This window comes from Balaenoptera ricei, chromosome 6 (genome assembly GCF_028023285.1).
Source record: "Balaenoptera ricei isolate mBalRic1 chromosome 6, mBalRic1.hap2, whole genome shotgun sequence".
Classification (NCBI taxonomy): Eukaryota; Metazoa; Chordata; class Mammalia; order Artiodactyla; family Balaenopteridae; genus Balaenoptera; species Balaenoptera ricei.
Window position 1 is genome coordinate 8,521,651 of NC_082644.1, and position 17,640 is coordinate 8,539,290.

Genomic DNA, 17,640 nt, shown 5'->3' on the forward strand with positions numbered 1-17,640 from the left:
TACCTGGAGTAGTCAGATCCAGAGACAGAAAGAAGAATGGTGGTTGCCTGGGGCTGGAGAGGGGCCCTGAGAAGTTGTTTATGGGTACAGAGTTTTAGATTTACAAGATGAAGAGTTCTGGAGACCTGTTTCACAGCAACATGATATACTTAACCATACTGAATTGCACACTCAAAGATGGTTAAGTTGGTAAATTTTGTGTTTTTGTCACAATAAAAAAAAAAGTAATGTACCTTCTTATCTTGAGAAAATATCCAATATAAACAGCAGTATCCATGTACTCATGTACCCACAGGCAGTCAAGAGAACATCCTAGACTATATTAATGAAAGGTTTGCAAAGGATGCATGGCTTACCCTCCCACAGCTGAAGACTCTGTGGAGCAACCGAAGGCCAGATGACAAGATTGTTGGCTTCAAAGAGAGGGTTGGCGAACTTACTCAGTTCACTGGGCCGGTTCACCCAGGACCATAGAGACATCGTTTTCTGCTGTAGCTTCAACTTACATCTGATCAAGAAAGAAAACTGCCATTAAAGCAATTAATTTATGACAACCACTATTAAATGCTCCTTCTAATAGGACAATTTCTTTTCTCTGTATGTTAGAAAGCAGAACACAAGACTTGTAGCAGAGGAACAAAATGTTGTAAAATTAAAATATTTGTCAGCATTTTTACGTGTTAACAACATCAAAACAAAGACTGTTTTGCAGGCTTCCAAAGCTGGCAACAAAGAGTTAATCCACCAAGAAAATATAATAATTATAAATATATATGTATGTTGCACCCGAGCCACAAAACATATGAAGCAAAAACTGACGTAATGGAACAGAGAAACAGACAATTCTCTAATATAGTTGAGGATTTCACCATCCCAACAACTAGACAGAAGATAAATAAGGAAATGTAGGACTTGAACAAAATGTAAGACAAATATAGAAAACTCTACCCAACAGCAGAACACACATTCTTCTCAAGTGGACATGAAGCATTCTCAGACCACGTGGTAGGCCACAAAACAAAGCTCAGTAAATTTTAAAAGACTGAGATCATACAAAGCATCTTCTTCAACCACAAGGGAATGAAGTTAGAAACTGATAACAGAAGAAAAACTGGAAAATTCATAAATATGTGGAATTATATAACACAATTTCAAACAACCAATGGTTTAAAGAAGACATCACAAGAGAAGTTAGAAAATACTTACAGATGAATGAGAACAAAAACACAACATGCTAACACAACTCCAGTGAAAGTAATGCTCAGAGGGAAATTTATAGCAAGAACCTATGTTAAAAAAGAAAGATCTCAAATCAATAATCTAACTTTACACCTTAAGGAACTAGACAAAGGAGAGCAAACTAAGCCAATGCTTGCAGAAGGAAGGAAAAAATAAGATTACAGAGGAGACAGGCAAAAAAACTTTTTTAAAGAATAACATCAATGAGGCCAAAAGTTGGTTCTCTGAAAAGATCAACAAAATTGTTCCTCTGGATAGAATGACAAAGAAAAAGGAAGATGCAAATAACTAAAATCAAAAATGAAAATGGGACATTACTACTGACCTTACAGAAATAAAAAAGATTTTAAGAAAATACTATTAACAACTGCACACCAACAACTTAGATAATCTGGATGAAATGGACAAATTCCTATAAACACAAAAATTACCTAAACTGACTGAAGAAATAAAAAATCTCAACAGACCTATAACAAATAAGGAAATTGACTCAGTAACAAATACTCTCTCCACAAAGAAAAGTCTAGGACCAGATGGTTTCACTGGTAAATTCTATCAAATATAAAAGAAAAATGAACACCAATCCTTCTCAAACTCCCCAACAAATAGAAAAGGAAAGAATATTTCCTAACTCATTTTATGAAGCTGTTATCACCCTGATGCCAAAGCCAGACAATGATACAAGAAAACTGTAATAGGCCAATGTCCCTTACCAATATAGATGCAAAAATTCTCAGCAAACTACTAGCAAACCAAATACAACAGCATATTAAAAGGATTATATACCATGACCAAGCAAGATTTATCCTAAGTATACGAGAATGGTTCAACATAAGAAAATCAATGTAATAAACCACATTAATAGAACAAAGGGAAAAAAACCACATGATCATTGCAATTAATGCAGAAAAAGCAGATGACAAAACCGAACATCTTTTCATGATAAAAACACTCAATAAATTAGGAATAGAAGGGAACTTCCTCAACATGGTAAAGGGTACTTACGAAAAAAAACACAGCTAACATCATACTCAACATCACACTCATGTGAAAGACTGAAAGCTTTCTCTCTAAGATCAGGAATAAAACAAGAGTGCCTGCTTTCACCACTGCCATTCAACACTGTACTGGAAATTCATTAGACATGAAAAAGAAAGAAAACACATCCAAAGTAGAAAGGAAGAAGTACAATGATCTCTACTTGCAAATAACATGATCCTATGCATAGAAAATCCCAAAGAATTCACACACACACACAAACTACTAGAGCTAATACATAAATTTGGCAAAACTGCAGGGTACAAGATAGACACACAAAAACAGTCACGTTTCTATATGCCAGCAGTGAATACTCCAAAAAAAAAAAAAATTCCATTTACAACAGCATTCAAAATATTAACATACCAAGAATAAATTTAACCGAAGAGGTAAAATATTTGTATACTGAAAACTATAAAATATTGCTGAAAGGAATTAAAGACCTAAATAAATGGAAAGACATCCCACGTTCATAGACTGGAAGACAACATTGTTAAGGCAGTAATAACTACCCAAAGTGATCCACAGATTCCAATGCAATCTCTATCAAAATTTTCTTACAACTCAACAATAAAAAGACAAATAACCGAATGAAAAAATTGGCAAAAAATATCCAAATAGATATTTTTCCAAAGAAGTGATACACAAATGCCCAACAAACACATGCAAGTTGATCAACACCACTGGTCCATTAAGGAAATGCAAATCACTATAATGAGATTTACACCACTTTACACCCACTAGGATGACTAAATCAAAAGGGCAGACAATAAAAAATGGTGGAGATGTGGAGAAACTGGAGCCCTCATACATTGCTGGTGGGAATGTAAAATGGTGCTGCCACTTTCTTTCACAGCTCCTCAAAATGTCAGTTACCATATGACCCACAATTCCACTCCTAGGTTTATATCTAAGATAAATGGATATATGTCCACACAAAAACTTGTATACAAATGTTTAATGCAGCATTATTTATGGTAGCCAAATGATGGAAACAACCCATTCTACAACATGGATGAACCTTGGAAATATACTTAGTGAAAGAAGCCAATCATAAAAGACCACATACTGTATGATTCCATTTATATGAAATATTCAAACAGGTAAATTTATAGACTAAGAGCAGATTTGTGGTTACCAGGGGCTAGGGGGTGGAGGGAGGGAAAATGGATAGTGACTGGCAATGGATATGGGGTTTGTTTTGGGGGCGATGAAAATGTTCTAAAATTAGGTGCAGTGCTGGCTGCACAACTCTGAATATACCATTAAAAAAATCACAATAGGGCTTCCCTGGTGGCACAGTGGTTGAGAATCTGCCTGCCAATGCAGGGGACACAGGTTCGAGCCCTGGTCTGGGAAGATCCCACATGCCGCGGAGCAACTAGGCCCGTGAGCCACAATTGCTGAGCCTGCGCGTCTGGAGCCTGTGCTCCACAACAAGAGAGGCCGCGACAGTGAGAGGCCCACGCACCGCGATGAAGAGTGGCCCCCACTTGCCGCAACTAGAGAAAGCCCTCACACAGAAACGAAGACCCAACACGGCCATAAATAAATAAATAAATAAAAATCACAATAAGTACACTTTAAATGGCTGAATATTATGGTAAATGCATTATATCTCAATAAAGCTGTTTTTAAAAAATGTTACATCTTCCCTTTTAACTGAAGTCATCTTTTACCAAGAAGTTTCAGTGGTTTTTAAAGATTTTTAAAAAATCTTATTAGGCTAGTTAATACTCCAATCTCCCAAAGTCACAGGGTTCAAGTAATCTCAGACTTTGTATTCATAACAAATCTTAAAAGTTCTTGTATTCATAACAAATCTTAAAAGTTCTTATTCTTTAGTATGTAATATTTAAAAGGGAAAAAAGGGCTTCCCTGGTGGCGCAGTGGTTGAGAATCTGCCTGCCAAGGCAGGGGACACGGGTTCGAGCCCTGGTCTGGGAAGATCCCACATGCCGCGGAGCAACTAGGCCCGTGAGCCACAACTACTGAGCCTGCGCGTCTGGAGCCTGTGCTCCGCAACAAGAGAGGCCGCGACAGTGAGAGGCCCGCGCATCGCGATGAAGAGTGGCCCCCGCTTGCCACAACTGGAGAAAGCCCTCGCACAGCAACGAAGACCCAACACAGCCAAAAATAAATAAATAAATTTATTTTAAAAAAAAAAAAAAAAGGGAAAAAAAAGGATGGTCATTGCTTTCTCTTAGGTCATCTCTTCTAATTAAACTCTATTCTGACTAGCAGAATTCTAGAACAGAGATGAATAGAACCCTGAAGTCAGGAAGCATTAAACTTTTCATCTATTGTTAATAAGGAAAAAAAATAGGAAAAAATTAATAATTTATGTTCTATTTGGGTTAACTACAGTGTTACAGAATAGTTTCTGGGGTGGGAAGGGAAATATTAATGGCATCTCCATCACAAATCAATCCTAATCCTACTTTTTGGAAGTAGGCCTGTTCTTTTGGCATAAGTAATGAATTCAAGTATAATAATATAAGTATAATCATTTCTAGAAAGTCAACTTAAAATGATACTAAAATACCCAAAGTAAATTTCATTAATTGAAAAAACTGAGGTATGATGTTGAAAGATTCATTTTGCAATGCCAACATAATGTAATAGGGAAGAACAAATCTGGCCCTATACTGGATCTGTTTCTTTTACTTTAACCTTTGTATTCTACTGCTTTTGCTACAAGTTAATCACTAAAAGGAATGTTGCTTTTAGCTTAAAGAATACATAATGGCCCATCTGGGGAACCCTGTCTCCCATCCTGAGCACTAAGCTAAAACACCTGTGTTTAGCTCCCAGGAAACATCCTGACCAGGCCCACCTGTGAAGGACTGCAGGGAGAAAGAAATGAATGCATCCCCTCCAGAGTCTGGCAGGAACCAGGAAGCATTTGCAACAACTTATCACCTTGTTTCTTTTCTTTTTCTTTTTTAATTTTACCTCCTTACCTCCCCCTCTTTGTTTTATAAAAGAAACTAGCACCCAAACCCAGGCAAGATGGTTCTTTGAGACACTAGTCCACCATCTTCCCAGTCTGCTGGCTTTCTGAATAAAGTTGCTATTCCTTGCCCCAACATCTCGTTTCTTGATTTACTGGCTTGTCGTGCAGCAAGCAGTACAAGCTTGAACTTGGTACCAATAAGACATTTTATCTTGAGCAAGTTAGTCCTGTCCCAACTCCATATATTATCAGAGAAAACACTTAGAGCAAATACCCTTGGGATACAGAAGAAACAGTGCAAATTATAAACACACCCATTAAATCACTCAAACTGATCATATGAATCACGTGTGGCTGCAGTAACTATAGCCAAAGCACAGTGAGAAAACTGTGGTGACACAGAACTTTCTAGAGCAAATAGTTTTTTCCCTACTTCTGAAGACAAGAATCTGTAAGAAACTCTAAAGTTGAAATACTTGCCAATTCAGCTTTAAGTAAAAAAACATGTATTGCTCTATGTGCTTGAATTTCAAACAGGTAAAGATGCAATAATTCTATTTTTATGAAAACTGTTAATTGTTTAAGTTTATTATTCAACTAGATGATGCCAGGTACCAGCCAAGGGACAAACCCTGCCTCCCACCCAGAGGAAGCCTTTAGATTGTACCCAAATGAGAAGATTACCAGTTAAGCATCTTTAATGATCATTCTGATATGAATCTTCTAATTAAACCTATAAACGTGATGGTGTCTGGGTTATGAAGTAAGATTGTCACTCTGGGCCTGAGGACAGTTTCTCGGTGTAAGAGAGAAAAATCTAGAGCAAGAGTAGGAAGACCTATACTACAGCCATACTTTTGGTGACCAACAGGCTGTGTGTCCCTGGACAAGTCATTCACTTCTCTGGATATTACCTTCCTAATATATAAAATTGGATGGAGGGGAGAATTGAATTATATGTTAAAGCTTCTTCCAGATGTAAGATACTATGCTCCTATATAAGGAAAGTAACATTTTAATGGCTGCTCAATTATTCAAAGCTTTTTAATCAGTGTATGGACTAATTTTAATCAAATAGAACAAAATCCAGGATGTGCTCTCACCTAGCATGTGATAGGCTCACAATAAATTACGTAATTTAATTTATACTAACTGTAACCTCTACCATCTTATAAATAACATTAATGTAGAACCAAATCCTGGTCTCTTTTAGGAAATGACCAAAACAGCTAAAAATAAAATGGCCCCCACGTGAGCAGTGTACCCACCTTTCACTTTCATTGTTGCCCAGAAATGTTCCAAACTGTGAGGCATATGCATGCTCAAAGAGCATGATGAGGAGATTCTCATTAAATTCAAACGAACAAGGGAACTGACGAAGTATCTGCCACACACAGTCCAAGAAGAGAAGAAATACAGGCGACTCCCACTTCTGCTTACTATTACAATAGGCCGACTGTGCACAGCGCTGTTGGAATGGGTGACCAGCCTAAGAGAAAAGATGGAAATGCAGCAATCATATCCTAGTGAGATCACACTGTAGCGCATTATTAACAAATTTCACACAGTTGCAACAAAACTATTAAATGGAACATCATATAATTTGGGTGGCTGCTCTTTAATGATTTCTTGGTTTAAGACAATCTTCAGCAACTAAGGAAAAAGACAAGATTTCCAAATACTTAACAAGGGTATATATACAGTTAGCCATAACGTCTGCAGTTGGTCTTGGAATACCAAATAGAAGAATAATGAACTTCAGTAATAATAAGCATAAAATAAATCTTTCTAGGCCTGTAAAATCTGGAGCAAAGTCAAAGAACATAAGCTCTTCAGGTATAAAACAAAGGACAGCTATCCCCTTCTATCCATCCAAAGCACTGTAGACTACTGTAAGCTACAGAAGCCTCACCACTAAATGCAGATAGATATGGGCTTCTCATAGACAAATTTTATCAGGTTACTCCTGATAGTAAGTCTTTAATAACATACAAAAAAAAGTTACTGTCTTGAAAACATCTGTATGAATACTTTTCTATTAGAGACAAAGCTGTCTTTAGTCTCCCCCTCCCCCAAAAAGAACTAGAAGAGTCTGTCATCTACTGACCAAAGGAAATTTAAGAATCATCTGGCTCTCTGGCCCACCCAGAACCTGAGTACTGACCTTATCCCCCAAAATCACACCCTTCTAGGTATTTCATAGACATGCTTTATCTTTGGGTCCTCGTGCTACTTTATCTGACAAAGATAATGCCAGGAACATGAATGGGATTTTGATGCCCATGAAAATGGTAATATATAAATAAATCAGTCATACTCATTTGTTTGTTTGCTATGCATCACAAGGAATGTCATTGAATAAGATCTGCACCAAATATTTAGGATGGTCTGACTTAAACAGAGATAAAGGTCAGCTGTCAGGGTGGGTAGACATGGTCAACATAACAGCGTTAACACCTAAATAAATCTGAATTGTAACTAGAAGGGCCAGAAGTGATTTTTCTCCGGAGATACTTCCTTTCAAGATATATCTAAACATTTGTTTTCAATCACAATTATCTACTAAGTTACACAGTGTATATATATTTAAATTAACCTCTGGCCTGAAGGATTTCCATCTATTTTATGAGACCTTTATTTTAGCTGTCCTTCAGCATTATATAGGACAGCACTGTGTTGTGTCCTAGGGATGAACAGCTGAATTGGGCAAGGTTCCCTGAACTCAAAGAAGTCACGGTATCTGAGTCTAGTTCAGGAAACAAGGTGTGAGGAAAATGGATCAATTTTATCTGTGAAGGAAGTTAAGGTCCCAGAGTCTTCATGAAAGTAGAGATGTTTAGCTGGATCTTACAGGATGAGAAGGATTTCACCTGGCTGGGGAAGACGACAGGACAGAGCCAGAGGAGCAGAAGGTAGAAAGCACTAAAGCACATGCCTTGTACTTACAAGTCCCCACTCCTCCTGCCCCCCTTGTTTATGTCTTTTTTCTCTAGCAAGACTAAGTTCTGTGAGACAAGACCACGTTTTACACATTCTGTGTCTCCCCTATAGGTAACAAGGTACAACTAATAACGTTTATTAGGGGAATGAAGTGCCAATGAGCAATATAAGCAAAGAGGGAGACAGAAATTGAGAGGCAGTGAAGATTACAGGCATTTATTAAGAGGAAGAGAGATTAACTGTCCCCCAGAAAATTAAACATCTGAATCAATCAAAATTTCATATATTATATCCATTCCCACAAACCAGGATCAAACATCAATTAGGAGCAGTTCCTCTGTGGACAAAATAGCTTTTCTCACCTGAAGCCATTCTCTCTCTATCAAGGCCTCAAAGCCCTGGATGGTCCTGCTTCTTGGTTCCAAGATGATCTGGGCCAGGGAGGTAACCTGGAGTGTGGAATCAGTTCCTTCTGTTCCATGAATCAGTATGGATGCTCCTTCCCTGGTAGGAAAATTCAGAGGACAAATGGGACACTCCTGACATGGTCAACCAACTCTGTTAATAATAAACATTTCTTGAGTATAACAGTTTAAAGTCTTTTGCATTCTGCTCTGTCCAGTAGGTTTTGAGTCTAAATGAGGTACATGAAGACAGCTTCCCTTGGGGAAAATATAAAACTATAAGTCCCAAATTTCATAGGGCAAGAACCCATTTACATTATAACAAATTTCATAAAACCGTTTCCTGAATGTTTTCTTCCTTTACAAAACTAGAAAGCAGACCTCATCAAATTGACTAGATGCTGACCTTTTCTGCTTTAATAGTTAACTAAAGCCTTTTCTCATCAAGCCGAGAAACACACACTTAAAGTTATTTTTCTGTATCTCTCTAACCTTGATTCTACCTTTCCACCATCAGTTTACTGTAAGGATGCCTTCATAAACCATAATGAATCTGGGAAACAAGTCCTAAACCACACTTTGAGAAACATGAAAACAGGAAGAAAATTTTTTAAAAATATATATATAAAAGTGTCAATCTAGGGACTGTCCTGGTGGCACAGTGGTTAAGACTCCATGCTCCCAATGCAGGGGGCCCAGGTTCGATCCCTGGTCAGGGAACTAGATCCCACATGCATGCCACAACTAAGAGTTTGCATGCCACAACTAAGAGTTCACATGCCACAACTAAGGAGCCCACGTGCTGCAACTAAGGAGCCAGCAACCCGCAATTAAGGAGCCCACGTGCTGCAACTAAGGAGCCGGCAAGCCATAACTAAGGAGCCCACAAGCCACAACTAAGGAGTCCGCCTGCCACAAATAAGACCTGACGCAACCAAACAGACCCAGTGCAACCAAATAAAATAAATAAATTCCTTAGGGGGAAAAAAAAGTGTCAATCTAGAAAGTCAGTGGCAATGATACCACTATACACTCTGTAGGTGGTGCCTAGGACCCCATTATTCTAAAGAGTGGGAGGAAACACCAGAAACTAAACTACATTTTCTCCCCTCCCATTCTTCTACCTCTTTTTATTGAAATGACAGTGAAGGAAATTGTGGAAAAAAGGAAAATGAGCTCACCACTTTCCCATAAAAGTTTTATGTTTGGCTACTGTTAATTCTTTCCTCATGTACAGATATACTTTACATAGCTGTAACAAAAGGTAACATTATTTCTACTTTTATTATAAACATTTTCCCATGTTTCTATGTCATCTGTAGAAGTATTATATTAATGGTTACATAATATTCTATTAAGTGATGAACTACAATTTACTTAATCCTATAGTTGGACATTCAGGTCACTGCCAATTTTTGTTACACTTTAGATGGTGTACTTAGCTTTTTGTCTTTTGCTGAATTATTCTAGAGTTCTTAATTTGAAAATAAGACTCCCTGATGTTCACCTATGATTAGGTTAACAACCCCATTCTCAGGATGAAATCTAATGACTAGACTGAGGTATGAGCAAATGTTTTCAGGCTTTTGATATATATTAGATATATATCCTAGTTATCTGTGGTATACTCTAAATTTAATTCAATTAACTTAAGGTCTATTTTTATATTTTGAGTGTTGTAAGGGCAGATTTTTATGGAGGTATAACTAATGAGCCAATATACATCAAAAAAGGGAACTCAAACATGGCAAAATAAACCAAAACCTTCAATTCTCCTAGGAGTGTGGAAGTTCCTGTTTGTTTAAGGTAGCCCAAAATAAACAAAGGTGGAGATAGCAAACACTGTTCTGCCCCTAGGATTACTTTCACCTGCATCACCTCTTATTATGGCTGAAAACTTAGACAACATGGTTGTAAGGGTTTATGATAATTCATGTTTCATAAGCAAACAAAGCCTCTGTACTCATCATGTAAGGGGAAATATTTTTAACGTAGGTTAAAAAAACCCAAACCCTTAATATATACATCTCATCATTCTGTATTATTTATTTCTCTACCACAGAACCTTGGTCTTTAACTCCCATATTTTATAATATAAATGGGCTTCCCGGTTTTTTTTTTATTTATTTTTTTGGCTGCATCGGGTCTTGGTTGCGGCATGCAGGATCTTTTCGTTGCGCTGCGGGCTTCTCTCTAGTTGTGGCATGTTGGTTTTCTCTCTCTAGTTGTGGCGCGCGGGCTCCAGAGTGTGTGGACTCTGTAGTTCGCGGCACATGGGCTCTCTCATTGAGGTGCGCGAGTTCAGTAGTTGTGGCGTGTGGGCTTAGTTGCCCCGCAGCAAGTGGGATCTTAGTTCCTCGACCAGGGATCAAAACCGTATCCCCTGCGTAGGAAGGTGGATTCTTTACCACTGGACCACCAGGAAAGTCCCTACACCAGGAATCCCGGGGAATCCTGATTCATGGCACTTGGTGACCCTGTGGTAAGTTGCTAACTCACCACATTATCTTAAGCAACCTGTTCTATTATCAATTTCTCATTAATTTTGAAAATTACATATATATTTCCATAATTTGGAAGCATCAATAAAACAAAGTCTCAAAGAAAAGTGCCATCCAACTATGTGGTGAGAACACTTCTACCTACCTACTGTTTCAGTGGGAATCCCCTTCTTAAAAAGGGTATTCTAACAGAGGGCAGACAGCAGAAGCAAGAAAAACTACAATCCTGCAGCCTGTGGAACAAAAACCACATTCACAGAAAGATAGACTAGATGAAAAGGCAGAGGGCTATGTACCAGATGAAGGAACAAGAAAAAACCCCAGAAAAACAACTAAATGAAGTGGAGATAGGCAACCTTCCAGAAAAAGAATTCAGAATAATGATAGTGAAGATGATCCAGGACCTCGGAATAAGAATGGAGGCAAAGACTGAGAAGATGCAAGAAATGATTAACAAAGAACTAGAAGAATTAAAGAACAAACAAACAGAGATGACCAATACAATAACTGAAATGAAAACTACACTAGAAGGAATCAATAGCAGAATAACTGAGGCAGAAGAACGGATAAGTGACCTGAAGACAGAATGGTGGAATTCACTGCTGCGGAACAGACTAAAGAAAAAAGAATGAAAAGAAATGAAGACAGCCTAAGAGACCTCTGGGACAACATTAAACGCAACAACATTCGCATTATAGGGGTCCCAGAAGGAGAAAAGAGAGAGAAAGGACCTGAGAAAATATTTGAAGAGATTATGGTCGAAAACTTCCCTAACATGGGAAAGGAAATAGCCACCCAAGTCCAGGAAGTGCAGCGAGTCCCATACAGGATAAAGCCAAGGAGAAACACGCCGAGACACATAGTAATCAAAGTGGCAAAAATTAAAGACAAAGAAAAATTATTAAAAGCAGCAAGGGAAAAACGACAAATAACATACAAGGGAACTCCCATAAGGTTAACAGCTGATTTCTCAGCAGAAACTCTACAAGCCAGAAGGGAGTGGCATGATATACTTAAAGTGATGAAAGGGAAGAACCTACAACCAAGATTACTCTACCCAGCAAGGATCTCATTTAGATTTGATGGAGAAATCAAAAGCTTTACAGAGAAGCAAAAGCTACGAGAATTCAGCACCACCAAACCAGCTCTACAACAAATGCTAAAGGAACTTCTCTAAGTGGGAAACACAAGAAAAGAAAAGGACCTACAAAAAGAACCCAAAACAATTAGGAAAATGGTCATAGGAACATACATATCGATAATTACCTTAAACGTGAATGGATTAAATGCTCCAACCAAAAGACACAGGCTTGCTGAATGGATACAAAAACAAGACCCATATATATGCTGTCTACAAGAGACCCACTTCAGACCTAGGGACACATACAGACTGAAAGTGAGGGGATGAAAAAAGATATTCCATGCAAACGGAAATCAAAAGAAAGCTGGAGTAGCTATACTCATATCAGATAAAATAGACTTTAAAATAAAGAATGTTACAAGAGACAAGGAAGGACACTACATAATGATCAAGGGGTCAATCCAAGAAGAAGATATAACAATTATAAATCTATATGCACCCAAGATAGGAGCACCTCAATACATAAGGCAACTGCTAACAGCTATAAAAGAGGAAATCGACAGTAACACAATAATAGTGGGGGACTTTAACACCTCACTTACACCAATGGACAGATCATCCAAAATGAAAATAAATAAGGAAACAGAAGCTTTAAATGACACAATGGACCAGATAGATTTAATTGATATTTATAGGACATTCCATCCAAAAACAGCAGATCACACTTTCTTCTGAAGTGCGCACGAAACATTCTCCAGGATAGATCACATCTTGGGTCACAAATCAAGCCTCAGTAAATTTAAGAAAACTGCAATCATATCAAGCATCTTTTCTGACCACAACGCTATGAGATTAGAAATGAATTACAGGGAAAAAAACGTAAAAAACACAAACACATGGAGGCTAAACAATACGTTACTAAATAACCAAGAGATCACTGAAGAAATCAAAGAGGAAATCAAAAAAAATACCTAGAGACAAATGACAATGAAAACACGACCATCCAAAACCTACGAGATGCAACAAAAGCAGTTCTAAGAACTGCAAAACTTCCATGAGGCCACCATCACCCTGATACCAAAACCAGACAAAGACACTACAAAAAAAGAAAATTACAGACCAATATCACTGATGAATATAGATGCAAAAATCCTCAACAAAATACTAACAAACAGAATCCAACAACACATGAAAAGGATCATACACCATGATCAAGTGGGATTTATCCCAGGGATGCAAGGATTCTTCAATATACGCAATCAATCAATGTGATACACCATATTAACAAATTGAAGAATAAAAACCATATGATCATCTCAATAGATGCAGAAAAAGCTTTTGACAAAATTCAACACCCATTTATGATAAAAACTCTACAGAAAGTGGGCACAGAGGGAACCTACCTCAACATAATAAAGGCCATATATGACAAACCCACAGCAAACATCATTCTCAATGGTGAAAAACTGAAAGCATTTCCTCTAAGATCAGGAACGAGACAAGGATGTCCACTCTCACCACTATTATTCAACATAGTTCTGGAAGTCCTAGCCATGGCAATCAGAGAAGAAAAAGAAATAAAAGGAATACAAATTGGAAAAGAAGAAGTGAAACTGTCACTGTTTGCAGATGACATGATACAATACATAGAGAATCCTAAAGATGCTACCAGAAAACTACTAGAGCTAATCAATGAATTTGGTAAAGTTACAGGATACAAAATGCACAGAAATCTCTTGCATTCCTATACACTAATGATGAAAAATCTGAAAGAGAAATTAAGGAAACACTCCCAAGGAAACACTCCCATTTACCACTGCAACAAACAGAATAAAATACCTAGGAATAAACCTACCAAGGGAGACAAAAGACCTGTATGCTGAAAACTATAAGACACTGATGAAAGAAATTAAAGATGATACCAAAGATGCAGAGATATACCATGTTCTTGGATTGGAAGAATCAATATTGTGAACATGACTATACTACCCAAAGCAATCTACAGATTCAATGCAATCCCTATCAAATTACCAATGGCATTTTTTACAGAACTAGAACAAATAATTTTAAAATTTGTATGGAGACACAAAAGGCCCCAAATAGCCAAAGCAGTCTTGAGGGAAAAAAACGGAGCTGGAGGAATCAGAATCCCTGACTTCAGACTGTACTACAAAGCTACAGTAATCAAGACAATATGGTACTGGCACAAAAACAGAAACATAGATCATTGGAACAAGATAGAAAGCCCAGAGATAAACCCACGCACCTATGGTCAACTAATCTATGACAAAGGAGGCAAAGATATACAGTGGAGAAAAGACAGCCTCTTCAATGAGTGGTGCTGGGAAAACTGGACAGCTACATGTAAAATAATGAAATTAGAACACTCCCTAACACCATACACAAAAATAAACTCAAAATAGATTTGAGACCTAAATGTAAGACTGGACACTATAAAACTCTTAGAGGAAAACACAGGAAGAACACTCTCTGACATAAATCACAGCAAGACCTTTTTTGATCCACCTCCTAGAGTAATGGAAATAAAAACAAAAATAAACAAATGGGACCTAATGAAACTTCAAAGCTTTTGCACAGCAAAGGAAACCATAAACAAGACGAAAAGACAACCCTCAGAATAGGAGAAAATATTTGCAAACAAATCATCGGACAAAGGATTAATCTCCAAAATACATAAACAGCTCATGCAGCTCAATATTAAAGAAACAAACAACTGAATCCAAAAATGGGCAGAAGACCTAAATAGACATTTCTCCAAAGAAGACATACAGATGGACAGGAAGCACATGAAAAGCTGCTCAACATCACTAATTATTAGAGAAATGCAAATCAAAACTACAATGAGGTATCACCTCACAGCGGTCAGAATGGGTATCATCAGAAAATCTATGAACAACAAATGCTGGAGAGGGTGTGGAGAAAAGGGAACCCTCCTGCACTGTTGGTGGGAATGTAAACTGATATAGCCACTATGAAGAACAGTATGGAGGTTCCTTAAAAAACTAAAAATAGAATTACCATATGATCCAGCAATCCCACTACTGGGCATATACGCAGAGAAAACCATAATTCAAAAAGACACATGCACCCCAATATTCATTGCAGCACTATTTACAATAGCCAGGTCATGGAAGCAACCTAAATGCCCATCGACAGACAAATGGATAAAGAAGTTGTGGTACATATATACAATGGAATATTACTCGGCCATAAAAAGGAATGAAATTGAGTCATTTGTTGAGATCTGGATTTATCTAGAGACTGTCATACAGAGTGAAGTAAGTCAGAAAGGGAAAAACAAATATCGTGATTAACCAAGATGGCGGAGTAGACGGACGTGCTCTCACTCCCTCTTGCGAGAGCACCAGAATCACAACTGGCTGCTGGACAATCATTGACAGGAAGACCCTGGACTTCACCAAGGAGGATACCCCACGTCCAAGGACAGAGGAGAAGCCACAGTGAGACGGTAGGAGGGGCGCAATCAGAGCAAAATCAAATCCCATAACTGCTGGGTGGGTGACTCACAGACTAGCGAACACTTATACCACAGAAGTCCACCCACTGGAGTGAAGGTTCTGAGCCCCACGTCAGGCTTCCCAACCTGGGGGTCCTGCAACGGGAGGAGGAATTCCTAGAGAATCAGACTTTGAAGCCTAGTGGGAATTGATTGCAGGACTTCTACAGGACTAGGGGAAACAGAGACCCCACTCTTGGAGGGCACACACAAAGTAGTGTGCGCATCGGGACCCAGGGGAAGGAGCAGTGACCCTGGGGGAGACTGAACCAGACATACCTGCTGGTGTTGGGGGGTCTCCTGCAGAGGCAGGGGGTGGCTCTGTTTCACCGTGGGGACAAGGACACTGGCAGCGGAGGTTCTGGGAAGTGCTCCTTGGCGTGAGCCCTCCCAGAGTCTGCCATTAACCCCACCAAAGAGCCCAGGTAGGCTCCAGTGTTGGGTTGCCTCAGGCAAAACAACCAACAGGGAGGGAACCCAGCCCCACCCATCAACAGTCAAGTGGATTGAAGTTTTACTGAGCTCTGACTGCCACAGCAACAGTCAGCTTTACCCACCACCAGAGCCTCCCATCAAGCCTCTTAGATAGCCTCAACCACCAGAGGGCAGACAGCAGAAGCAAGAAAAACTACAATCCTGCAGCCTGGGGACCAAAAACCACAGTTACAGAAAGATAGACAAGATGAAAAGGCAGAGGGCTATGTACCAGATGAAGGAACAAGAAAAAACCCCAGAAAAACAACTAAATGAAGTGGAGATAGGCAACCTTCCAGAAAAAGAATTCAGAATAATGATAGTGAAGATGATCCAGGACCTCGGAATAAGAATGGAGGCAAAGACTGAGAAGATGCAAGAAATGATTAACAAAGACCTAGAAGAATTAAAGAACAAACAAACAGAGATGACCAATACAATAACTGAAATGAAAACTACACTAGAAGGAATCAATAGCAGAATAACTGAGGCAGAAGAACGGATAAGTGACCTGGAAGACAGAATGGTGGAATTCACTGCTGCGGAACAGACTAAAGAAAAAAGAATGAAAAGAAATGAAGACAGCCTAAGAGACCTCTGGGACAACATTAAACGCAACAACATTCGCATTATAGGGGTCCCAGAAGGAGAAGAGAGAGAGAAAGGACCAGAGAAAATATTTGAAGAGATTATAGTCGAAAACTTCCCTAACATGGGAAAGGAAATAGCCACCCAAGTCCAGGAAGCGCAGAGAGTCCCATACAGGATAAACCCAAGGAGAAACACGCCGAGACACATAGTAATCAAAGTGGCAAAAATTAAAGACAAAGAAAAATTATTGAAAGCAGCGAGGGGAAAACGACACATAACATACAAGGGAACTCCCATAAGGTTAACAGCTGATTTCTCAGCAGAAACTCTACAAGCCAGAAGGGAGTGGCATGATATACTTAAAGTGATGAAAGGGAAGAACCTACAACCAAGATTACTCTACCCAGCAAGGATCTCATTTAGATTTGATGGAGAAATCAAAAGCTTTACAGAGAAGCAAAAGCTACGAGAATTCAGCACCACCAAACCAGCTCTACAACAAATGCTAAAGGAACTTCTCTAAGTGGGAAACACAAGAAAAGAAAAGGACCTACAAAAAGAACCCAAAACAATTAGGAAAATGGTCATAGGAACATACATATCGATAATTACCTTAAACGTGAATGGATTAAATGCCCCAACCAAAAGACATAGACTGGCTGAATGGATACAAAAACAAGACCCATATATATGCTGTCTACAAGAGACCCACTTTAGACCTAGGGACACATACAGACGGAAAGTGAGGGGATGGAAAAAGATATTCCATGCAAATGGAAATCAAAAGAAAGCTGGAGTAGCTATACTCATATCAGATAAAATAGACTTTAAAATAAAGAATGTTACAAGAGACAAGGAAGGACACTACATAATGATCA

General features: G+C 38.5%; 1 protein-coding gene across 1 annotated transcript in view; it reads right to left on the reverse strand.

Moving 5' to 3' along the window:
- Positions 1–17,640, reverse strand: part of MTMR9 (myotubularin related protein 9) — a 77,091-nt gene that overhangs the window by 12,089 nt on the left and 47,362 nt on the right. Inside the window, exons 7-9 of the mRNA XM_059926791.1 lie at positions 8,536–8,677; positions 6,502–6,722; positions 357–508 (exon numbers count right to left, since the gene is read on the reverse strand). Coding sequence (XP_059782774.1) covers positions 357–508; positions 6,502–6,722; positions 8,536–8,677 — 515 coding nt within the window. The remainder of the gene's footprint in view (positions 1–356; positions 509–6,501; positions 6,723–8,535; positions 8,678–17,640) is intronic.